The 22,686-nt window shown below is 49.4% G+C and overlaps 11 protein-coding genes across 11 annotated transcripts; 3 read left to right on the top strand and 8 right to left on the bottom strand.

Moving 5' to 3' along the window:
- Nucleotides 1-1,157: 1,157 nt before the first annotated feature.
- On the bottom strand, nucleotides 1,158-3,217 carry BP5553_05247 (putative Dicarboxylic amino acid permease; the record flags this gene model as incomplete). Its single annotated transcript, XM_032013870.1, has 5 exons — nucleotides 1,158-2,179; nucleotides 2,229-2,532; nucleotides 2,608-2,709; nucleotides 2,808-2,904; nucleotides 3,012-3,217. The coding sequence occupies 5 exons, from the start codon at nucleotides 3,215-3,217 to the stop codon at nucleotides 1,158-1,160; spliced, it is 1,731 nt and encodes a 576-aa protein (XP_031870470.1).
- Nucleotides 3,218-4,601: 1,384 nt separating this feature from the next.
- On the bottom strand, nucleotides 4,602-6,170 carry BP5553_05248 (Methionine aminopeptidase 2; the record flags this gene model as incomplete). The annotated part of the gene is made up of 5 exons (XM_032013871.1): nucleotides 4,602-4,658; nucleotides 4,711-4,797; nucleotides 4,858-5,019; nucleotides 5,070-6,067; nucleotides 6,131-6,170. 5 exons carry the CDS (start codon nucleotides 6,168-6,170, stop codon nucleotides 4,602-4,604), a joined length of 1,344 nt encoding a protein of 447 aa, XP_031870471.1.
- Nucleotides 6,171-6,415: 245 nt separating this feature from the next.
- BP5553_05249 (uncharacterized protein) lies at nucleotides 6,416-7,393 on the top strand (the record flags this gene model as incomplete). Its single annotated transcript, XM_032013872.1, has 3 exons — nucleotides 6,416-6,564; nucleotides 6,664-6,881; nucleotides 6,948-7,393. The coding sequence occupies 3 exons, from the start codon at nucleotides 6,416-6,418 to the stop codon at nucleotides 7,391-7,393; spliced, it is 813 nt and encodes a 270-aa protein (XP_031870472.1).
- A 452-nt stretch (nucleotides 7,394-7,845) lies between these two features.
- Nucleotides 7,846-9,249, bottom strand: BP5553_05250 (Outer mitochondrial membrane protein porin; the record flags this gene model as incomplete). The annotated part of the gene is made up of 4 exons (XM_032013873.1): nucleotides 7,846-7,995; nucleotides 8,065-8,727; nucleotides 8,809-8,931; nucleotides 9,001-9,249. 4 exons carry the CDS (start codon nucleotides 9,247-9,249, stop codon nucleotides 7,846-7,848), a joined length of 1,185 nt encoding a protein of 394 aa, XP_031870473.1.
- Nucleotides 9,250-9,573: 324 nt separating this feature from the next.
- On the bottom strand, nucleotides 9,574-11,516 carry BP5553_05251 (Uncharacterized protein; the record flags this gene model as incomplete). The annotated part of the gene is made up of 5 exons (XM_032013874.1): nucleotides 9,574-9,712; nucleotides 9,766-10,049; nucleotides 10,102-11,106; nucleotides 11,156-11,340; nucleotides 11,387-11,516. 5 exons carry the CDS (start codon nucleotides 11,514-11,516, stop codon nucleotides 9,574-9,576), a joined length of 1,743 nt encoding a protein of 580 aa, XP_031870474.1.
- Nucleotides 11,517-12,236: 720 nt separating this feature from the next.
- On the bottom strand, nucleotides 12,237-13,147 carry BP5553_05252 (uncharacterized protein; the record flags this gene model as incomplete). Its single annotated transcript, XM_032013875.1, has 4 exons — nucleotides 12,237-12,490; nucleotides 12,538-12,561; nucleotides 12,618-12,980; nucleotides 13,042-13,147. The coding sequence occupies 4 exons, from the start codon at nucleotides 13,145-13,147 to the stop codon at nucleotides 12,237-12,239; spliced, it is 747 nt and encodes a 248-aa protein (XP_031870475.1).
- A 250-nt stretch (nucleotides 13,148-13,397) lies between these two features.
- BP5553_05253 (Uncharacterized protein) lies at nucleotides 13,398-14,550 on the top strand (the record flags this gene model as incomplete). Its single annotated transcript, XM_032013876.1, has 3 exons — nucleotides 13,398-13,548; nucleotides 13,617-14,395; nucleotides 14,452-14,550. 3 exons carry the CDS (start codon nucleotides 13,398-13,400, stop codon nucleotides 14,548-14,550), a joined length of 1,029 nt encoding a protein of 342 aa, XP_031870476.1.
- Nucleotides 14,551-14,767: 217 nt separating this feature from the next.
- BP5553_05254 (uncharacterized protein) lies at nucleotides 14,768-15,687 on the bottom strand (the record flags this gene model as incomplete). Its single annotated transcript, XM_032013877.1, has 2 exons — nucleotides 14,768-15,003; nucleotides 15,069-15,687. The coding sequence occupies 2 exons, from the start codon at nucleotides 15,685-15,687 to the stop codon at nucleotides 14,768-14,770; spliced, it is 855 nt and encodes a 284-aa protein (XP_031870477.1).
- Nucleotides 15,688-16,191: 504 nt separating this feature from the next.
- Nucleotides 16,192-17,811, bottom strand: BP5553_05255 (uncharacterized protein; the record flags this gene model as incomplete). Its single annotated transcript, XM_032013878.1, has 5 exons — nucleotides 16,192-16,344; nucleotides 16,393-16,578; nucleotides 16,627-16,840; nucleotides 16,899-17,065; nucleotides 17,146-17,811. The coding sequence occupies 5 exons, from the start codon at nucleotides 17,809-17,811 to the stop codon at nucleotides 16,192-16,194; spliced, it is 1,386 nt and encodes a 461-aa protein (XP_031870478.1).
- Nucleotides 17,812-18,339: 528 nt separating this feature from the next.
- Nucleotides 18,340-18,864, top strand: BP5553_05256 (60S acidic ribosomal protein P1; the record flags this gene model as incomplete). Its single annotated transcript, XM_032013879.1, has 4 exons — nucleotides 18,340-18,408; nucleotides 18,489-18,566; nucleotides 18,624-18,759; nucleotides 18,818-18,864. 4 exons carry the CDS (start codon nucleotides 18,340-18,342, stop codon nucleotides 18,862-18,864), a joined length of 330 nt encoding a protein of 109 aa, XP_031870479.1.
- A 580-nt stretch (nucleotides 18,865-19,444) lies between these two features.
- On the bottom strand, nucleotides 19,445-21,357 carry BP5553_05257 (Carboxypeptidase; the record flags this gene model as incomplete). The annotated part of the gene is made up of 4 exons (XM_032013880.1): nucleotides 19,445-19,900; nucleotides 19,950-20,730; nucleotides 20,882-20,930; nucleotides 20,979-21,357. 4 exons carry the CDS (start codon nucleotides 21,355-21,357, stop codon nucleotides 19,445-19,447), a joined length of 1,665 nt encoding a protein of 554 aa, XP_031870480.1.
- Between the last annotated feature and the right edge of the window lie 1,329 nt (nucleotides 21,358-22,686).

The following is a 22,686-nucleotide window of genomic DNA, read 5'->3' on the forward strand; positions in this document are numbered from 1 at the left end:
GATAACGATAGATATAGAATGTAGATAATCTGATACACGCAATAATAGAAGATAGTAGGCGAATTTATTGCCGGAAGTAACTTTTATACTAAAGCTATTTTCTTCATAAAATATATATCAATACTCCATAGTGAAAAGTATAGATAACTAAATGTCTTGAAGATATAAATCACTCCCTACAGTCGCCTTACCAATAGGACATAATTCCTCCACTCTATTACTGGAAGAACCAATAGGAAGACAGAATTGGAGCTCATAACATAATAGAGAGGAATACTCGTATGCCATGACGAAGCAGCCCATCAAAAGAAAACCAGCTTACAGGACACTAAGCGCATGAGACATAGCGAAACACGAGAAACCGATCTCCACATTCATTGATCCATCCATCACCAACAGAGACAGAACAGCCCTCCTTCCCCCATCATCCCCACGTGGACATACGAAGTACAGGTTTTTCATGACTACGTCTCACTGCAATGTAGCCAAGAAACTAGAGCCTTCCATAACACTTGGCCTGCGCCATAATAATGCCGAAGTTGGTGCAGTGGCTGTTGCAAAGCCAATTTGCTAACTTAATAAGAAATGGACATAACCCACAAACCTGCTAATAAGCAATGCCAGTTTCCTTGGGCTTACTACCCCGCAATATCAATCACGGGGCAGGGGGCGCAGTCCCAGCCGCATCGCTTTCCGGAAGCGGGTTAGCTGTATCAATATCTGCGCACTGTACTCGGGCACTTGGGGCTCGGCGTTCTAGGCTCCAGTGGCTACGAGAAAACAAGGCTGTTGGTGTTATCAAGTAGGGATAATGAAATCAGATACGGAATTGTACGATGTGGATGTGCGGAGGCCTGTACGGAGTAAATTGCGAAAGGAGATAGGAAGGAAGTACTCTTGAGGCACGTACACTTGGCACAATGTGACAAATGAAATAGGTTCACGTACGAAAGTAATTTAGATTGTAAATGGTAGGTACTATTTATTTGTTTAGGGTTAGGATATCGTTCCTTCTATAGCGCTATGTAAACCGGTATCACGTAAAATTGTACAGCCGGGATTCTATCAAGTAATGCAAATCGCTGTCCGTAACACCGATATATCGTGTCTTCATTAACATCGACGTTTGAAAATGCCAGTATGTAGGTTGGGCGCAATCAGAACAGCCATCCCAAAGTAAGGCGGTAGATCCTCGCAGCCTTGGTCTCAGGACCGCCCTTCCGAGCAGCCTGCTGGGCGATGAACTCAGCCTCCTCCGCATCAATTCTGGCCTTTCCACTGTACAGATCTGCTGTCTCAGGTCTAACCATCTCTGACTTCATGTAGAACTTATATCCGATAAACATGGCGAAGTACAGAGGGATACCGAGATAAGTGGTCAGGAACGTGCGCCAATCAAACACCGGAGTGGTTCCCTTCTTGGCCGTTATCTTGTAGCAGAACAGCGCGAACCCTTTGAAGAAGGCAATAAGGATGCTGAACACTAGTGCGCCAGCGGATCCCCACATGCCAAGGGGCGCTACATATGCCAAGGCAGAGTCAGGGATGTTCTGCGCGCGACGCGCCCGAACGAAGCAGATGTGCGAGATGAGGAGCGAGATCCAGGTGAGCAGACCGAACATCGTGACGAGGTTGACGAAGTAGCCAAATACCGTGTAGGACGATGTGTTGACGCCAAGGAATGCCAGAAGACAGAATGCGACGGAGAGGCCGAGGGCGAAGATAGGAACGCCCTTCTTGTCAGTATACGCAAAGATCTTGGGCGCTTTCTTCTCATGAGCGAGTCCGAAAAGGGTTCTTGATGCGATGTATAAATCCGAGTTTGCAGCTGAGAAGACGAAGAGCAGGACGCAGGCGTTGAAAATCCCGGGCAAGGTCTGGATGCCGCTGAGCTTGATGGCCACGACGAATGGTGAGGCGGAAGCTGTGTTGGAATTTTTGTTGCTGTTACTGTCGATCAGTTCCGTCGAGTTGTATGGAACAAGCATGCCGAGAAGGAAGACCAAGACCACGTAAAAGAGGAGGATACGGTAGAAAGTAAGCTTGATGGCCCTTGGGATAACCTTTCTTGGGTTGGCAGCTTCACCAACGGTCACACCAACCAACTCCGTCCCCAGATAGGCGAAGACGGCGGTGGTGAAGGTCGACCAGACTGCGAGGAACCGTCCTGCGCTTCCAGCTAGGTCTTGTTAGTAGCGATAAGCCAAAAGGGATGGGAACCTCCTTACTAAGAATATACTCATGGAACGCGCCAGGATTCTTCCAATACTCGAAACCAGTAGCATGGTGATTCGGTCCTCCGCCACAGGCAAGAATCAAACTCAGAAGGATCAAGCCGATAATGACCATGACCTTGATACTGGAGAGGTAGAATTCGAATTCTCCGAAGAATTTGACACCGAAGTAGTTGATGGCCACGACAGCAACCAAAAAGACTGCGATAAAGACCCCAGGATTGACCTTCTCCCGAGGGACCCAGTATTGAATGACAAGAGAGGCAGCTGTGAGATTGTTTGGCGTAACAATAATGTACTAGTAGTTTGCGTCAGTTGAGATCCAGCCAAATGCCCACTCTGATGGTAACACCAGGGATAAGTTAAGGCATACCTTGAACCAGTAATTCCAGCCGAGACAGAATCCCAGGGCCGGATCCACGAATCTAGTTGCATAACCGGTGAAGCCAGAGGGGAGAGGTAGCCAGCAAGCCATCTGTATGGATAAGGTCAGCATGTGTCTCGTGATTAGACACCCTTTAGGTAGGAGGGATGCTAGGCTTCGGAATGGAATAGCAAGGAGGTTGCACATACCTCGCCCAATGCAGCCATCACCAAGAAGCAGAGAAAGCCAACGAGGGTATATCCGATAAACAAGGGCGCGGGCCCGGCCTGGGCGAGAGACTTTCCACTGGACACGATATCAGCTTACTGCATTCCCGGGTAGGTTATCTCGTGGTTTGATAGGAGAAAAAAGAGATACAAGATTTTCTGTTATGGAGTACGGCGATTACTTACGTGCCGATAATGAGACCAGTACCAATCGCTCCTCCGATAGCGATCATCGTAATCTGCCTCGACTGGAGCCCTCGGCGGAGATGGTGATGGTCGTCCTCCTCCACCCCATAGTTTTCCGCATCGCCGACGTGGACATCGGACACATAGTTCTTGGGTTCGGGCGAGTCTGAAGAGCCCTTGTATTGGTTTGTGTTTGTGGTCTCCATGATGGTGGTTCTGGCGCGGTATGCCGTGATCCTCGACACCGATATCTACCAAAGGCCCTTGGGTGAATAAACTACCTGGGGACGCCGACGGAGAGAGAAAGGATGGGGAGGAGAAGGAGGCAGCAGAAGAGGGGAGCTGCCGCTTTCTTGTACAGAACGCCGATCCCATACATATGCGGGCCAGAGCTGGAGGAGGACTCCCTACCTTCAGCTAGTAATTTACAGGGCGGTGGCATTGCGTCTGCGCGTGGGCGAGGGCGAGCACTGTCAACCAGGGCACGAGATAGGGTGCAACAACAAGAATCCACTCCACGATAGGTAACTGTGCCCTAATTCCCCAGACCACCGACTCGTCCCCTTGAGGCTACGAGTGCTTCGCCGCGCGATAAACGCCACAGTCGCAGTCGTAGTTCGGCGCCCTGGTTCCTTGGTTCACTTAAGCCGCTGCATCGTCGGCGGCGCCGCCGGTGGATTCTTGTGTGCACTTGCACCTGCACTTGCACTCGCACTTGCAGCTGGTCCGCTTCTGCTGTTTTGCCTGCAGCTGGTGGGTGGAGGACTACTCTGTACTTGGAATCCCCCGATGTCCACATTGGCGATTCCCCCGGACGGCCACGCGCTTGGCGCCAAGATTCCCGCCCAGGGTCCACGGATATGGTTGCAGCTTGCACGAAACGAGCGAGTCTGTCCGCCCGGAGAGCAGCGGAGCGGTGCCAGAGGGTGGGCCTCCTAAGACGCGCCATCCATTGTTGCGCGAGTCTTTGGATAACGACGGAGGAGCTGACTCGGCTTAGGGCAGAACCGTTGGCAGACAGAGGGGCGCCGGCGCTAAGATTCTGAAGATACTGAAGATACTGAAGATCCCAAATCACGCTATCTGCCCTAGTCCAAGAGTCGCCTCGCGGGGTGTCCACAGCCCCTTAATAATGATGAACGAGAAGAAAAAACACTCGCGTGACAGGTCGAAGCTGAAGCTGCTGAACTGCCAGCGCGCAGGGATTGTAAGGTTAAAAATGCTGACAAGAGTCAGGGTCTGGCTAGCAGCGACTACCTGGTAAACTATTGGAGGATTTCCTGCGTTTCACAAGGGCTCCTTGCCGGTGTTGGGTGTTCTGGAAGCCTGCTGCATCGCCCTAAGTTCTTATCACTTACTGTAAGTACAGTACAGTACGAGCTTGGTTGCCTATCTGGCGATACCTTCCTATCTCAACGGAGCCGTCTAATTCCGAATCACTTTCCGAATCACGGACATTGCTCTTCTTGGAAGCTATTATTTTTTGAAAGCTGCGAAAACTCATTGATTTATTTATTGATCAGGCCATAAACCGTTCCAAGTCCCACATGCTTACGCGGCGGTATGCTGTTGCACCTGAGCAAGAGCTTATTAGTAGTCGTCTCCGCGACTAATAACTTCCTTCACGGTAGGTCTGAGCAGGATGGTCTGTTCTATGTTAGTGGAGTTTCTAGGCAACCCACGAAATCTAGCAACTTACATGCTCAAATTGCGCAGTGTATGAACCCTTCTTATCAACCAAGGGGGGATATGCATCGACAATACCGTTGGATACGAGATTATTCAACTATTACATGTTAGTCAATCGATCCACTGGCATTGGTATGGGCAGCATGTTGCTACTCACTCCAAGTAAATATTTCTCCTGGCCCAAACGATCCAGGTATCTCCTGCAAAATGGCAGCGTCCCAAAGTTCTTGTTGATAACGTTGAGAAGCTTGCTGGCAGATGTAACGCGCAAAGGCACGACAGGCGCATCTACTCGCTTTGCGTAATGAGAGCATTCCAGCTACACAGAGTTAGTCGGAAGCCAACCAGCAATTTCCTACAAAAACTTACATCGTCCCGAACATAGCCGTTTCCAGTACTGCCAAATGTTTCAATGGCAAATACCTCCCCTTCTTCCATTTTCGTGTTGTCAGTGCCCTTCACAATGGGCACACTCTTCCCGCCGTGTATCTGCCATTGCCTGATATCGTGGCCATTGAGGTTTCGAATGCATTTCACTGGGAATGTCTCGCCTCTGATCTCAACCTCGTAGCTCTCCATAGTTTCCTGGATAACCGCTCCGATATCTCCCATTCGCACATCAATGCCGGCTTCTTTGATACCAGCGTTTGTTCCCTCGCGGACTGCTTCGAGCAAATTGTCGTACATGGGATCGAATGACATGGTAAAGGCGCTATCGACGATTCTTCCATTGATATGCACACCGAAATCCACCTTCATAACATTATCCTTCGTTAGAATCGTTTTGTTACCAGCATTTGGGCTGTAGTGTGCCGCAATATGATCTAGGTTAACGCCTGTTGGGAAAGCGATGCCTCCTTTGATATTATCCCCTTCCTCTAAGCCTGGATGACCGGACAATGCTCGAACGCTATCCTCGATGCCTTCGGCAATTTCTGTTAAGCTCTGGCCGGGCTTAATATTTTGCGCGGCATACTGTCGAACCTGTCTGTGGATTTCTGCAGCCTGCCGATATTCCTGCAAGAAGTCGTTGTTCATCCGATCGAGATGTCTCTTCTCCTCATCCGTCGTCCGGGATAAGTTCTCATCCCGATACTCCACTTCTTCACCAACGGGATATTCTCCACTCGGAAATAAATTCGACAGTAGGACTCGTGGCGGAGACGACTGTTTGGTGGGAATTGCGCCGCCGGCCTTCTTTGGCTTCCGCTTGCGCTTGCGCTTCTTCTTCGCTGCTGCATCAGCTCCTCCTTCACCAGCGGCGGCCTTGTCATCCTCATCCTCATCGGAGTCATCAGCTTCCGCAGCAGGCACCTTGCCGTTGGCCTTTGCCACCCCCGCGGCTTTCTCTGCCTCCGGATCCTGCACTTTGTGGCTGTTAGTAATTGTAATATTGTTTGAATCTTGAACCTAGAATATCACCCACTCACCCTTCAACTTTGCAAGAGCATCAGCGGTTTGTGCAGCCATATTTGCTATCTGTGGGTGTCCGTGTGGCTTTGATCAATGGGTGGTCTCATAAATTTCAAAGGCAAACGGCGGGGATGGTGGGGCATAAATTAAAAGCCGATAATATAAAGATGCCCTGCTGGTTCCCTTTTAGGACTAGCCTGAGGTATCCCGATAATGACCGCCTCCGCGGTTGCAGAAGTATCTTTCTGATAATCAGATATCGCCGTTGAACTTCTCAAAGCCACAGAATAAAAAGATGAGGAATGCCATTCCGCTCGTCCTACTGCACGCCTGCGCCACGCCTTCAACGGCTCTTCCACAGCAGCCCGAGATGCCTTGACGTAGGTACGGCGGCGAATCACTACAAGACACTGCAAATACCTACCAATGCCACACCTAGTGAAGTGAAGAAGTAAGTTTATGATCTCTTCCTTCTTTATATCTCTAGATCTATATGACTTCTATCTTGCCTTAGCAATTCTTAATCTAGCCTCCTACTAACCTTCTCCAGGTCATTCTACGCGCTCTCCATAAAGCACCATCCCGACAAAAACCCCGACGACCCCAATGCCTCGAAACGCTTTATTGAATTAACAGAAGCTTATTCTGTTCTCGGCATCCCAGCCAAGCGCCAGCAATATGACCGCGACTTTCGGCATTCCCACCCTCATAGCCATAGACATCAACCAGCACATAAGGGATCCTATCACTCCTCAGGCCCAGCAGGCGGTATGTTTATATCCTCCCAAACCCCCGACTCTATGTGGCATGGCGCAAGCTAACACCCATCACCAGGCCGGCCCGCAAGCGGTCTAAGTCGACGACGCGCGCAGTTCCGCGGTCCACCCCCTTCTTTCTACAGCTCCGGCGGCTGGGGCTCCCAAGCATCCAAACGCCAGGCAGCACAAGAATCGTCCACTGCGTACGCTTTCACCGGCGGAGGCATGGGACCGGGACAATCCCCGTTCGGCGAGGTCCACGCGCAAAATGTACCGCATTTTGATCGGAGCGAGCATCTACGCACACATCAGAATCATATTCGGAGGCAGATGGACAGACGGCGGCAGAATGGCGATCATACGGCGGGAGGGGGTGGTCTGCATGAGGAGGGGACAAAAGGGACGCTGATGACATTTTTGGCTGTGGGGGGCATTGTTGCGTTGGGTGTGTGGTTGCCTTGGGCTATTGGGGGGAGGCTTCTGGGCGGAAGTGAACCGGGGAGGAAGAGAGAAAGGATTTGAAAAGTGGGCGGTATATATATGTGTATGAATATTATAAATAGAATCTCCCATCGTTCAAGTTGGAGTGGCCATGTACTAACATTCTATACCAAGCGTGAGTTGCGAGCTTCGAGAGACATGGTGTTTAGAGTTCCCGGCTAGTCCCCTTATCAAAGCATTTGGGTTACAATATCATGGCCATACACTTCGTTCCTGCTTTAGATGCAGAATTTTGAATTCAAGTGGGGTTCTGGGTGGGACGGCAGCTCCATATATAAGATGCAAAAGTCAACATTCAGATTCAGCGACGGTCTGTGGGAGATAAGGGCTAATTAAGGCTAGGTATCTTGAATGAATCCCCAGGTAATTCTGCTATACTACATACAATTCTCCATCAGCAGCCATCTCCCGACAATGCAAGCCAACACCAGCAAGAGCTTCTACTATCGTATCATTTGTCAAGCACGAGTACTTTAAGAGTCGAAAGTGAAGGAAGCGCCGATCTTGTGGGTAGCTTGGTCGAGCTTTTGGGTATCAATGGAGGCACCGAGACCGAGGGTAACACCAGGGCGGAGGAGAACGTTGTATGCAACGGCAGTAACACCACGGTCGTTGATCTTGACCTAAATTTGCAATTATGTTAAAACTATTTCGCGTACAATTGAATAGAGCCTTTTGCGGTGAAGACTTACCTTGGCGAAAGAGACTGGGTCGAGTCTGTACTTGCTGGCAACCTCAAGACCAACCTGGTTTCCGCTCTTTGAGTCCCAGGTGGCCTTAGCACCGGCCTCGACCTGGGAGTTAACCTTGTGGTAGTAGGCGGCAGAGAAAACGCTCAAGTTGTTGACAGCTGTGATGGAAGCTGTGTATGCAGGATTGGTATATCCAATGGCGGCGCTGTAGTTGGTAATGGCGGCCTTCTGGACATCATATCCAGCGGCAGCGCCAGCGAGGAAACCATCCTGGCCGATGACGGCGTCAACATTTGCGGTTGGGCCCTTGAGCAGATCGAAGAAGGCACGGCCGTGGAAGTTGGCCTGTTGGAAGTGCAGGTTGAACTTGGCACCCTTTGTGTTCTTCTCTGGGAGGAATGAGCCTAGGAGCTCAGCCTTGAGGCCCTTGGCAATGGCATCCTTGAGCTCAATCTTGGTCTCGAGAGCGTTCGCGGTGTTCCAGGATTCGGTGAGCGTTAAGCCTGTGCGGCGATAGAATATTAGCAGCTGTGCGTGACCGGTAAGTGGACTGAGATTGAGCATGAAATTGAGGAGATTGCTTCGCTCGAAACGCGGGATTATTGTTAATTGGAGTTTCTTGAGAGATATACCGGTTGCCTTGTCTGTGTACTTTGCTTCTAGCTGTTTTGTTCATGTTCGCATCAGCATTCGCGTCCAGGGGGAATTGGAATTGGAATCGGAAGTGGTGGACGGGTCTCGTACCAATCCGCTGGTGGCACCCTCGTGTGTGCTCTTGCCGGTCACCTTGAAGGCGACATTGTTGGGAGTGTTGCTCTTGACCTCGAGGGCCGCTGCGGACAGGTGGTAGAAGTCCTTGTTGAGCAACTGATGGCAATGTTAGTTTCTAGAGCTTCCCAAATATGAGCGGCGCGGCAAAGCGCGGGTTCTCCTTACGTCATTGGACGACTTTGCGATATCTGCGAAAGCTGGGACAGACATTGTGAGAGAGGCGAGAGGGGGATTTGGGGAATTGGTTGTATAGAGGTTGTTTGGGCGGTATGAGTATTCAACAGAAAGAAGGTGTTGATCTTGATGGAAGCGGAAATTATGCAATGCGGTAGAACTGGAACGGTTGAACTCGGGCCGGGATGGCGCGATGGAACGTGCAGCTGTAATTGGCTCCAAGTTTTCAGGGTCACCCATTGGCACCTGACTGGCACATGACGCGAGAAACAAGAGATGAGACGAGGCTACTGGGGACAATCAATGCTGCTTGTACGGAGTATTACGGCAGGAAAGGAGACTGGCTCTTGGCGATGGTTGATTGATACAAGTCAAGTCCAAATCCAATGCAGATTGAAGAATAGAATCTATTATTGACTACGCTATTCTAGACATCTCCGAAATCCGTTCGAAGTATTCAACCACGCGAACAAACGCCCAACTACGCACCTCCAGACTGTACCCCCAAGAAACTCCTAGTTGTTACAACATGCATACGGTTGTTTAACTTAGTTTCAATTCTGCCTAGTCGTATTTCTGGTTGTGGATCTCAATCGCCCTTCCACTTGGATCGGTTTGTTTCGACCATGTTGGAGTCCATCTCATGACGGTCTCGGCGCAGTATGGGGGGTAGTGCTCGTCAAACATCACTCGGTACCAGTAGCTACGATTTCTGTTAGCAATGGTTGAAACCACAGTCGGGGAGGAAGCACTCACGCTTCTTTTGTGTCTGGGATATCGCTGCCCCATTCAGGCTTGGGGTTCTTCATCATTTCATCAGTAACATGGAGTTCAGCGTTGTCCTTCAACGCATCAATCCAACCGTAGCCCACACCATCGCTAAACTGCTCCTTTTGTCTCCAAAGAATGTTGTCTGGCAAGTATGGCTTGGCTTCAGGCTCATCAGAAGTGTCGAAAGCCTTACGGAGGATGTACTTCTCGAGGCGGTCTTTTGTGATCATCTTTTCTTGTGGATCAATGTTCATCGCCACTTCCAGGAACTGTTCTATTGTTAGCAGGAGCTAGTATTCGCCGCGTTCGGTGATTTCTTACCTCTTTATCCAAGAAAGGAACACGAGCCTCGAGACCCCAAGCCGAAGTCGACTTGTTAGCTCTCAAGCAATCCGCGAGGTGCAAGTTCTTAACTCTGCGAACGGTCTCCTCATGGAAAGCCTTCTTGTCAGGCGCACCATGGAAGTATAAGTATCCACCAAAGATCTCATCGCTGCCCTCTCCGCTCAAAACCATCTTGACTCCCATGGCCTTAATCTTTCTTGAGAGCAAGAACATAGGGGTTGAGGCGCGGATCGTGGTAACGTCATATGTCTCCAAGTGGTAAATAACATCAGACAAAGCGTTGAGGCCATCCTCGATTTCGAAAGTCATATCATGATGCTTGGTCCCGAGGAATTTGGCAACCTCCCCTGCAGCTTTGCTATCGGGAGCGTTCGGTAGCCCGATGGAAAATGAGTTGAGTTGGGGTAGGTATGTCACGGTCGACAGTTTGTTCTCATCATCAATGCCAACCAAGCCCTCTCCGTGGTCTTCATCCACCGGGCCTTTCGGTGATGCAGTTCCGTTTTCAAGTTGTGCCAACGATGCGGTTCTCAACCGCAGAGTTTCTCGTTGCGCGATCGAGGCGATCAAACTAGAGTCAAGACCGCCAGACAACAGGACACCATATGGAACTTCGGCCATCAACCGTTTCCGTACTGACTTTTCCAAAGTCTCCCTCAGAACCTTGTAGTCGAGTGGAGTCGTAGGAACGTTTGTAGGATCCCACCACGATGGTTCGAAATATCTCGTCGTCTTCTCGGTCTTTGAGTCATAGATGTGTCCTGGAGGGAACGCAATAATCTTGTCGCAAACGAAAGACAAACATTTCAGCTCAGAAGCAAAGAACACTGCCCCTGGCATCGTGCTGGACCATCCTTGGTAGAAACTTGTGATCCCAATAGGGTCGCGGGCAGCAATTATTCGATCCTCGGCCTTGTCGTATAGTATAAACGAGAACATGCCATCGAGATGTTTTGGCGCATCAATGCCATACTCCATATACTGTTTTAAAATCAGCGCCGGCCCCAGGCCCAAAGCAGGAGTCTCTTACTAGTGGTATTATGACTTCGCAATCTGAGTGCGTCTTGAAATGATAAGGAGTTTTCAGCCCTTTCCGGATGAGTCTGTGGTTGTAGATCTCGCCATTGACAGCCAATGCCATAGTCTCGTCCTTGTTGGTGAGGGGTTGTGCTCCGCTCTCAACGCCCACAATACTCAGACGCTCGTGAGCAAGAACTGCCAAGGTTAGTCACATCCAATTTGATGTTCCGCGGTCACATACTTGTGTTGTTGGCAAGATAACTTCCCGACCAATCTGGACCACGATGGCGACACTGCTTAGCCATCTTCAGAGCCGTAGGCTTGAAGGCCTTTGCATCTGGCACATGGTGGCATCCTACGATTCCGCACATGTTGACCTGGTTGTGACGGAGGGAGGAATGAGGGGAAGATGTGTGCACAAGAGAGATAAGTGAGCCTTGAGGTCTATGTAAATAATCTGAGAAGTAGGATTGTTATGAGAGATTTCCAATTGAGATCGAAGCTGGTCTCCGGAAGATCTTTTAAGGAGAGTTGGTTGTTGTCGCAGTGGCAATGGGACGGAATGACTCGAATAATTTATTTTGATGGTGGGGTTCCAGGAGGGCCGATTTTCGGCCTATCCCTTCCGCTTGCTGGCGGCATTCGACACGATAAGCTTCCCACCCCACGCTTGACACAGAACAGCCTACTTGGTAACTTGGTACCTACTAGGTACCTTAGGCATAGTAACAAGTTGCAAATGCAAAAGGAAACTGGCCTATTGTTAGAGAGTAATTATTATTGCCATGGCTATGCGCTTTTCCGCACGGAACGATCGGTGGGGGAAATAAGGTCAACTGATACTATCGCTCCACCCTTCCAGGTGCTCACGTGCGCACAATTCTCTCCGCAACTGCATGATGATACATCGCAAGCTCGTTCTTCATGCCGGGATAGAGACTGATATTCATGTACCCATTTCACCGTAGCTGACCTATTGTAGTGACCGCCGCACCCTAGTACCTGCAATCAATAAACACATCTAGTAGCAAATACCACCCAACGCCTATGCTTAATCCCAACCACCCATATGCAATCCATCGCTAGCGAGCCTAAGGGGCCGGGTTGTCTCGAACAAGCCTCTTGATCTTGTTCTCATATGCCGCACGGTCTTTCTTGAAGAGATGGAATGCATCAGCCTGGGCGGGGGAATCTGGATTCGGGTCGTCCAGCAGGTCCTGGACACCTAGAAGAATTTGCTTGATGGTGATCGCTGGCTTCCAGCCCTCCTCCTCGTTCAAGATCGACAGGCAGACCGTACCAGATGGGTAGACGTTGGGATGGAAGAGAGGGGGGACAAATTTGCCTGGGAATGTCAGCTTAGCACTTTAGACAGACCGGCAAGATACGTACATTTTGGTGGCTTTGTGGGATACTCTGTGATGAATGTCAGAAAACCTGGCTCCGAAATCGCGTGCTATGTGTAAACTTACCATCAGGGAAGATAACGCTCAGTTTAAAGAGCCCTCCCTCCCAAAGTGTCTTCTCCTTGCCGGGTATGCCACACTCCCAAACCTTCAGATCGAGGACACCTTGAGCATTGCGTTGGGGCTTTGCGTAGAACCCAAATGGATGGTCCCGTCGCCACTGCTTTCTCTCCTCCTGCAATCGATTTTGGCACAGCGCCATGGTCGCTGATCTGGTGAGGCGAGAGGCTGTAAGATGTAGGGTTTGCTGAGGTTGAGGGTTGGTTCGGGTTTCGAAAAGTGCGTTGGTTCGAACTTGGAGGTTGGAGGCTGAGGCAGGAGGCGCTTCCCGTACACTCAGGCGAGGGAGTCGGACGGGCGGATCGTGGCCTGGGTATTTGTAGAGTTGTAGGATAGAATGTATGAGGCTGAAGGTTTGCGGAAGCCTCACGGTTTGCGAGAGATTCCGGTCTAGGATGACGATGTGTGATTGGAGCAGACCAAAGGGATGCAGGGGCGTTCTTCTGCCTCGGTCTCTGTGAAACGGCTCCCGGCATTCACTCCCACTATAATACTTTTGGACAACGTTAAGTTGTCGCATACCTCACTTTATAGGTACATCTACATCTTCACCTCAGGTAAATTCTCACACCTACGAGTTTTTGCAATTCTGCACATGCTATAGTCACGGTGAATACTCCAAACTTAGCGACCCTAATCGTCATCCACAACCCCCCATTCTACTTTCACAATACAACCTTCACAAGCCTGAACAAATCTCGCTGGCAAAACCACCCATAGCCAAACATGGAGAAACAAACAGACGATGGGCTTACTGGGCCATCGACAAAGAATCTCCAAACAGAAAATGAGCCCGCCGCTGTCCTTCAAAACGCAGTCCCCGCCACAGCAAACAATATCCCAGACCCCGATGAAGATGATTTAGATGATCTAGATGGTTAGTCTGCAAAACCTCAAAGCAAACATAAAGCACCCAACGGGCATTCATTAACATAAAGGAACTAGATATGCTGGACGAATTCACACCGGCGCAACCAGAACCTAAAGCCCCCTCCCTCCCATCGGGTCCTGGCAGACCAGCAGCCGTGGCTGCCGATCCTCCTGTCGCAGACGCACAGGAACCTTCAGATGAAGATTTCTCAAAACAGTTACAAGCTGGTCTCGCTGATCTCTTAGGAGAATTTGAGAAATCCCCAGATATGCAAGGGCAGTTCGAGAGCATGTTAAAAGAGCTAGGCGGACCGGCGGCTTTGGAACAAGTTGCAGCGGGGTTGACCACACTCCCCGGTTCAACTGCTACAAAGGAGACTCCTAGCACTGAGACAAAACCCACACCCAAGGCTGGCGTAGAGGGTTCAACTACAGAAGAATCGTTCCAAGAAACTATCAAGAAGACCATGGAGCGCATGCGTACCTCTGGGGACCAAGCCACGGCAGCTGCAACCTCGGAATCCTCCGACGATTTCCTAGCGGAGATGATGAAGGCAATGCAGGCTTCGGGCCTGGACGGCGGTGAAGGTAGCGAGGAGGATTTCTCTAAAATGTTGCTAGGGATGATGGAGCAACTGACAAATAAGGAGATATTGTACGAGCCGATGAAGGAGCTTGATGATAAATTCCCTTCGTGGATGGAGAAGAATGCGGGGAAAGTACCGGAGGATGATTTGAAGAGATACAAGGAACAGCAGACTTATGTGAGGGAGATTGTCGCGCGTTTTGATACAAAGGCCTATAGCGACGACAATAGCGCTGATAGGGAGTATATCGTGGAAAGGATGCAGAAGGTGTGTATTGCTAATCGTTTTATTATCTTGGAATCTTCATTAACTCTTCTCCACAGATGCAAGCAGCTGGTTCTCCGCCTGCAGATTTGGTTGGAGATATGGCAGCTGCTCAAGAAGCGTTTGGAGCACCCGAAGAAGGCTGTCCTCAACAATGATGAAGCTCTATTACCAAGCCCTCAAAATATTTCCCCATACAATAGTGACTCAAGTCCTTCGATGACAGTACAATGTGTACTTGGAACTCCTTATCCATATCGTAGTGACAAGGAATAATTACTGTAAATATGCCAGACGCCGTCGCTAAAATCATGCCCGTAACCAACCCAATATGGGATAACTATTCAATCATAGTCGAACGCTGCGCTGTATATCTCAGCTCATGTCCATCATCTCTTCGTCCTGGTTTTCCGGCCGCAAATATTCATATTGGGGCTGTTGCTGCTGTTGACTTGCGGCCCTGGTCTCTTCGTTTATGACATCCATAAAGATATCATCATATTCCTCATCATCACTTCCATAGGGCGTCTCAGCCTGCTTATGCATGTCCCCTAGCATAGCATCCAGCTCAGCTTCCTCGTTCATCGCAACCTCCTCTGCCATCATTTCATCTGTAAAAACCTCATTAGCCTTAATCCCCAAGTCACCTTTCCGGTCATTGCCGCAATTAACATACCTAAATTCAGCTCTTCTTCCTCTGGGATTGGCTGATCAGCCATCTCCATAGCAAGTTCTTCCCTCCTCCTCCGTTCCCTCTCCTCACCAAACCATAGCACCCGCATAATCTCCTCATCTCCCCCTCTATCCCTCCACCGCTTCTCCTCAGCTCCCTCTCGTACCTTCTTCAGGAAAAGCTTCCTCCTCGTCTCCCTCCCATCCTCTCCATCCTTCCTCCCATGAAATAAAGGATTGGGTTTTGTAGGCCGTTTACCAAACATACTGTCGCGCTCCTTGCCCCGAGATGGAGGAGGGGAGGGGAGTGTTAAGGTGGGTGACTGCGATTGGCTTCGCGATCGCGATTGGGACTGTGATTGGGGCTGTTTTGATTTTGCTTTCGAGGGAGAAGGTGTAGGGCTCGTCATCATCTTATCGCCGTCGTTATAATTGAAATCGCACGAGAAAACGCGTTGAGGCACGTTTCCATCGCATGGGCTGAGCGGGGATGATGTTGGAGAGGAGCGGAGGGGGAGGCAGGAGAGAGGCGATGAGACCAATGGTGTGTATTTGTATGATTGATGTGATTTGAAGTTATGGGGAGTTGTGTGTGCTGGCGTGGGAGGGAGCATGCTAAACATGGTAGATGTTCTATTCAACTGCTAGTGTGGTTGATGGCGTAGTAGTTCGAGGTTGAAAGCGTGAGGACAATTGACAGTTGATAAATCAGGAGGATGAACCGACGCGGACGCGGACGCGATTTCTAGACGCGACCTCGTCACCCCGCCACACGACAAACGAAAGCGAGAAAATTTACCTTAGGATTATACGTATAACTATTTACTCCTTGCAAAACAAATCTTTTATATAGAGATAGATGGATTTTTCCATTTGAGCTATCATATGCCTGTTTGATTTACAGATTGAGATTCAAGGAATTGCTTCCATTTCTCTATCATCGGGGGGTAGAGTCAGTATGTCGACCTAGCTTCCTCTCCGGCTGAATTAACCTACTACCTCGTCATGCAATTGCCTGATCTAGCTGCTATCTTACAGCCAGGCCATGTACCGCACCGAATCAAATCCATATGCAAGGCTGCACCTGTCACGATGGCTATCAAATACCGTCCGAGTTGCAAGTCAATCTATTCTTCTCCCTCCGATTCTGCTGCGATTCGAAGTTCGTAATTTAGCTCGAAGCATTCGGATAGGAGGTCGATAACACTCCCCTGTCCTTCTGGGATTTCGTTACCAACCAAGAATTTCCCATCAACTCTCATGTTGTCAAGGGAATTGAGCTAAACTACAGTTAGTACATCTCGCCACCATCCTGCCGACTGACTTACCTTCATGCTGTACGGGTAAAGCTCTCTTGGCGAGCTTACACCTCCGGAATTCTTAACCTCGATAAGACATCTTCTGAGAGTCTGAAGTTGGTTGTAGACAGGTAAGAGCGCCTCAGAAACGGGCTCTGATGAGACCATTAGGTAATAGATATAACCATAACTACGCCGAATCAGATAAAGCAATGTCTAAAGCAAGTTAGCACTCTGTATCTAACGGCTATTCTCTAGACAAACCCTTTGGACATAAAGTTCGGCAAAATTTCCTTCTGCGTCGACGAAATTTCCATTGACCCGGCTTTCATCGATCTTATCCAACTGTCTCTGATAGTCATATAAATCAGTTTCTCTCAAAGACCATGCTTGAGTTAAAGATAATTTCTCAAGCGTATTCCGGATCTCGACCAGCGTCTGATATTTCGAGCTGAAAGCCTCAGGAAATACTCCCTTCCTAGATTGGGTTTAGCAGTACTCCAAAAAAAAACACCCCCGCGCAAACAAATACTCACCGTTCCAACACAATATTTGACCAAACTAGACATCTTTCCAGAAGTTCACAAATTTCCTCATTTCCAGCAGGCACCTCCTTATTTGCGGAAACAAATTTCCCGTCGACCCTTTGCGCGTCAATTTCCTTTAGCTGAGCCTGCAACCGGGCCACTTCGGTACTTGAGAACTGTTGATGGAGGTAGTCAGCCAAGTGCTCCCCAAAACCAGTCGCAAGGCGACCGGTAAGGCCGCCAACCCGTGTCTCACCTTTGCTCGGGTATTAGCCAGTGATATGGATCGCAATATCGAAATCAGCTTCTCGTGTATCTTTGGCAAATCCCCACCAAGCCTTGCCAGTCGATTTTGGAGACTAGTCAATAATGTTTGACACGCTTCAATTCGATTAGAAAGAAATGTGAGGAAGTTCGGCGAATATGAACCAGCGGCATTCTTGACAATCTCCCGCAGTCTTTCAAGCGTATGAGAGCAATGAGCCAAGTCCTTCTCTGAGTATAGTTCCACCTCAATCAAATGGTCCAGCAACCGTTTTATCGTGGATGTTAAAGCGTAGGCGGCGGGAGCTTCGTTGTTTCTGCCGATGGTCATGAAAAAGAGGGATAGGAGCTGGAAGCACCCGTCCAAGACTCGGTCAACTGGCGGTACAACTGTTAGTGGCCATAGCATATCAGATCCAGTGATATGATCTCGATGCGCACCTTTGCTATCTTCATGTGGCTCCCCGGCTCGCATGTCATTCAGCAGCTTAACCTGCTCCACCACTTGCTCGTAAAGCGGCATAACATCGGAGGACTTGACATATGTGGTACGGTCTTGCTTCAAAAGCATCAATTGCTCCCTTATCCGCAGGAGATTATCAAGGACCGACTGCTCGCGGGAGTCGCTGGGGAGGGGAAGCGAAGGAGTATCCGTCATCGCGTCGGGGCGTTTGGGGGAACCGGCTGTCGTAGTATTTGCTCGTATGTTTCTGGGACCCAAGCGAATGGCAGCAATGGAGGTATAAGCTGTTCGCTCTCAGGGAAGCTATTTGCGTCGATATCCGGGATGCTGCACTTGCGTGTACTTGTAGAGCTGGGGAGGTGTTTCCAGTACGTCAACGTGCCAGATAAGTATGGGAAGGCGAAGAGCAGGCCGTAAGTGGTGGGGAACCGACTTATCAGGCGCGGGGTGTCGGGGCTTATCTCCATTCCGCTTGGCGCGTGCCCTTCGCTATACCCGCCAATCAGCGACGCGCCGACGTTCTGCCGCCCACACTGCCGAATTTCCAACATTGTTGTAGGGCAACCGGCAAACTTCCTCTCGCTCGACTCGACTCGACCACGATCGAACTTTCACAACTCACCCCAACTCCACCGAACTCGACGTTTCAGTCTCCGCCCAACTCGCGGTTAAAGTGATTGATTCTCTTGTTCATCGAAAAACAAATCTCTTAAATCCCCCACAATGTCTAACGCCGAACTCGCCGTTTCCTACGCCGCGCTCATCCTCGCCGATGATGCCGTCGACATCACTGTACGCAACCCCCCCGAAGCATTGCGCATCAAACAAAAAAAAGTTGAAGGAAAGAAGAGCCTTGCTAACTCTGTATACAGGCCGATAAGCTCCAGACCCTGATCAAGGCTGCTGGCATCGAGGATGTTGAGCCTATCTGGACCTCCCTCTTCGCCAAGGTACATACAACCACAATTGAGGAGGGATCACTAAACCGATGCTGATGTTGGATATAGGCTCTTGAGGGCAAGGATGTCAAGGACCTCCTCTTGAACGTTGGATCCGGTGGTGGCGCCGCTGCCGCCCCAGCTGCTGGAGGTGCTGCCGCCGCTGGTGCTGCTGCTGAGGAGAAGGAAGAGGAGAAGGAAGAGGGTATGATACATCCGAGCGCTGCGGCAATTTTGCAAGAGAATACTAATATTTTCAATAGCCAAGGAGGAGTCAGACGAGGATATGGGCTTCGGTCTTTTCGACTAGAGGATTACTCTGTCGTTTCTGTCTGTACCTACAAATACTTAGCCAAGGTCTACCTCTCGGTGCAATATTGGGCTGGTCGAGTAGCTTTTATAGATAAGCGAACTCATGAAGACTTCTACCTATCTCGATGTCCCTATATTGGAAGATGTGAACACGCGAATTATGCCCGGTCCTGTGCCCTTTGCCTGGTCATCGTCAATAAGCAAAACACACTGCACGCTTTCTCTATTTGGGGCAGCTATGGGACGATATTCCAGCTGCTAAACCCGCTACAACTAATAATCATTAGTAAATAACGTTCCTTGTGGCATCCCATCCCTAAATTTTATCAATTTGAGGTATATGATCATGGTCGCCTTAATATTACCCTGCAATTATTGATCCGGGACGAGGCTAAAGGTTTACTTAAACGGCCGCACTGCCTGTATATGCCCCCAAAACAGGATACATGTACCACCACTCCCTGTATATGTAGTAACATTATGGACTGGTCTATGATAATAGTAAATCTGCTCATAAGCATCTCCAAGTCTTGTAGTATATGCACCAAAACCCAACGTTCCCAAATGCTAGAATCATTCTACACAAACGCCGTGAATACAACGCCTATTATGCCAAGAAGTATCCAACTCTTTCCTTCACCCCAAATAATCTGTGTTCTCGTTGCCGCGCTCTTGGTCGAAGTAGGCGAAGCCGCCCCTGAAGTTTTGGACCCAGACGACCCGTCGGTGGGCGTGGGCGATGGACCTGACCCGGTCTGGTTGCCCTTCGTTCCATAAGTTGCCGTAACATCAGTGACCCCATCTGCAACTGCCTTCTTCCCCAGGACACGCTTGAAGAATTCGAGGGATGCCTTGGGTTGATAATACGGAACCTCATGGCCGGCCTCATAGACAACGAGGAAGGAGAAGTTCCCATATTGTCGCACTTTGCCGTATTCAGTTCCGTCTACCATGAATGGCACATAGCTTGCGGCGCGGAATTCAGCGCTATTAGTATAGTTCATTTCCAAGGAGACAGCTTCGACGCCAAACCACTGCATGTTGTTAGCTTGCAAACGTACTGACAGAACGGTGGAAACACACATTACAGATGAAATCCGCATCTCCGGCAAACAGTGCTACCCGGACGTCGTTGTCCAGGAGTTCCTCGAGGTCGGTAATGAAAGTTCGGAAAACAAAATCACCTGTGTTCTGGAAATTGAAGCCAACCTCATTGTTTGACATGCTGGTATAGTTGAGGTTCACACCTAGAGCATTCTGAGTGCTCGCCAGATTGAGATAATCTACGAAATAATCCGGTGGGGTAGGATCATTTCGCGGGTGTCGGATATCATAAGTACCACGATTACTGTATTTGTAATAGGGTGCTTCGGTGCCAGCTCTACAGATTTGACCGGCGCTCGCACAAATTCGTTCGCCTTTCGGAGTAGACCGATCAGCGGCAACACATGCATCGATCTGATCTCTACACATTCCTGGGTCATAATATGCGGCCTTCATTTGCTCGTAAATAGTATCGTTGACAGCCTTGATACCATAGGTGTTGTTGACGGCAAACTCGGCGTAATATGGTGCCTGGATTCTCTCGTCGATGATGCCGTTTCCGATGCCAAGTGTATCCATGACGAGCTGCGTGCCGTTTTGCGTCCCGTTCGCTATGGCGGAGTTCTGGTCTTTGAAGTAGGAGTAAAAGGAGGGTCCATAATGGCCGCCGTAGCTCTCGGTCCAGAGGTTAAACCTTCTCGAAGCAACCTTGGAATCGAGCTGCGGCAGGTTGGCTAGGAAGCCTTGTAATACGTGCCAGGCTCCAACAGCGGCGGCATCCGTAGTGTTGACCGCCACAGACGGGTCGATTGTAGCTTCACTAGATATAGTAAGAAAATAGCTACAATTTGGTTTTGAGGATACCATACTTTCCATAATAGCGATTAGTATAGTCTACCTTGGAATATGAAAACCCGACCCCAATAGGTTGAGATAGAAAGAGCATGTTGGAGGCCTCATTCCAAGCGTACGGGTTAAGTTGCGTCTTGAGAGCTTTAGTAACGTTGCAAGGCCCAAGCTCTGATGTACCATTAGTAAATGTTTCTGAGACTTTAAAAGAAAACATACCTTGGAAGAATCCAATAAGTGAATCAGACCCTGGTCCGCCATTCAACCACAGCGTAAGAGGCGCATTTTCAGGATTTTTTCTTGCTTCTACAAACCAGAAAAACATGTGGGTAGCATCATTCAAGTCGACATATCCCGAATAACTGTTCACACCCGGCGTGGTCTCACAAACACCTGCTTTCCCGGGCTCTTTGTAACGTATAGAAACCCCGCCAGGGGAAGTGATGGTTTTCACATCGGTTGGTTCGGCTGGCTTGTTTGGGGTTCGAGTAGGAATTGATGTGATTGATGAGGTTTCGTCTGAAGTTTCCAAATTGACTGTTGAAGTTCTTGCAGCGGCCGCTAACGAGGACAAGCCAAGGAAAAGGAAAAGACGCATCTTCTCTATTCAGACACTTACATTATCTTGCCAAAGAGCCGCAAGTATGAAGGACAAACAAGCAGCTTAAAAGAAATGAGTTTTTGTATTTGGCGCGTCGCGTCAGCCGCATTTTGCCCAAATTAGGTGCAACTTAGCAGGCAGACATATCACAGCCACAGCAGGGAACACGGGCAAAGAAGCCCAGCAGGGATCTCTGAAACAATGGGCGGAAATCCCACATAATTTTATTTGTCGACCCCATGATTGTGGACGTCGAGAAGAAGAGTAATGTGGAGATTGACTCATAGAAAGTCCGGTCTGCCTTATAACAAGCCTTCGACCCGCTGCCTGTGGTGCGCAGTGCCAACACTAGGCTCTGTTGGATGGGATCGACAATTACAGTACCACAGCAATCTGCGAGATACTCATGGGAAGTACAGTAACCCCGGGGAGTGGTGCTGTTATAATGATAACAAATCAATCCGTGTGTTATTCGCCTTGTATATGCGAAGGGTAAGAGTTGAGCTATCTTAGGTACAAATAAGGTTCACGATGCGATGTCTCACAGATGATGAACCGTTGATGGAGGTTTAATGATTCCCACCGCTGTGCTGACAAAGCAGGGCACTCCCGCAGCCACAACCGTCTCTGTGTTTCTTGCAACCCAAGCCTGAACAGGTTGTTGGTTTGGTCGTTGGTAAGGAAGCACTCGAGAGTTTCCATCGCTCTTCTCTACCAAAAGGAGGCGAAGTCCGCCCTTTCGTCGAAGACCGTGCCATAGTTGATCCTTATTTTTAGATTTTTATCCCCGTATAGTCGTACGCTGAATCACGGCTGCTTCAGCTTTTCCCCGCTCCGTTTACAAGACGAGAGCGACAGTGAGCTCCAAAGACTGCAGTTGAGAGCGTCCATGCTAGGTGTCCGCGTTGGCGAAGCGGTCCTCGTTCCAAATGCCACAACAAACCTTGATACCATGCCCTGGAAGTTGAAATTTGTGGTGGCTCTGGCGGGTGATGCGGTTGTGCATTTCGATACTTATTTTTATTTTTAAAAATATTACTGCTATGGTTTGTGAAATATGTCTTTGGTAGCGAGGTGTCGAGATCTTGAATGCCTGTCGAGCATGCCGAGCTTCAAAGACCATTCAGGGAGACCACGGAGGATGTCAGATATGAGGCATGAGAGTTCTAAGATTGAAACTGTTCATGCGGCTAGACACCCCGCGTGGTTGTACAGTATTTTATTTACCAGCTCGCAACCAACATCCGTTCTAGGAATCTAGGCTAACCTCTCATGGATTTAGCTTTCTATCGGAAATCCCTGGCTCTGGAGGCAAATCTTAATACA

This window comes from Venustampulla echinocandica (genome assembly GCF_003357145.1).
Source record: "Venustampulla echinocandica strain BP 5553 chromosome Unknown scaffold_2, whole genome shotgun sequence".
Classification (NCBI taxonomy): domain Eukaryota; kingdom Fungi; phylum Ascomycota; class Leotiomycetes; order Helotiales; family Pleuroascaceae; genus Venustampulla; species Venustampulla echinocandica.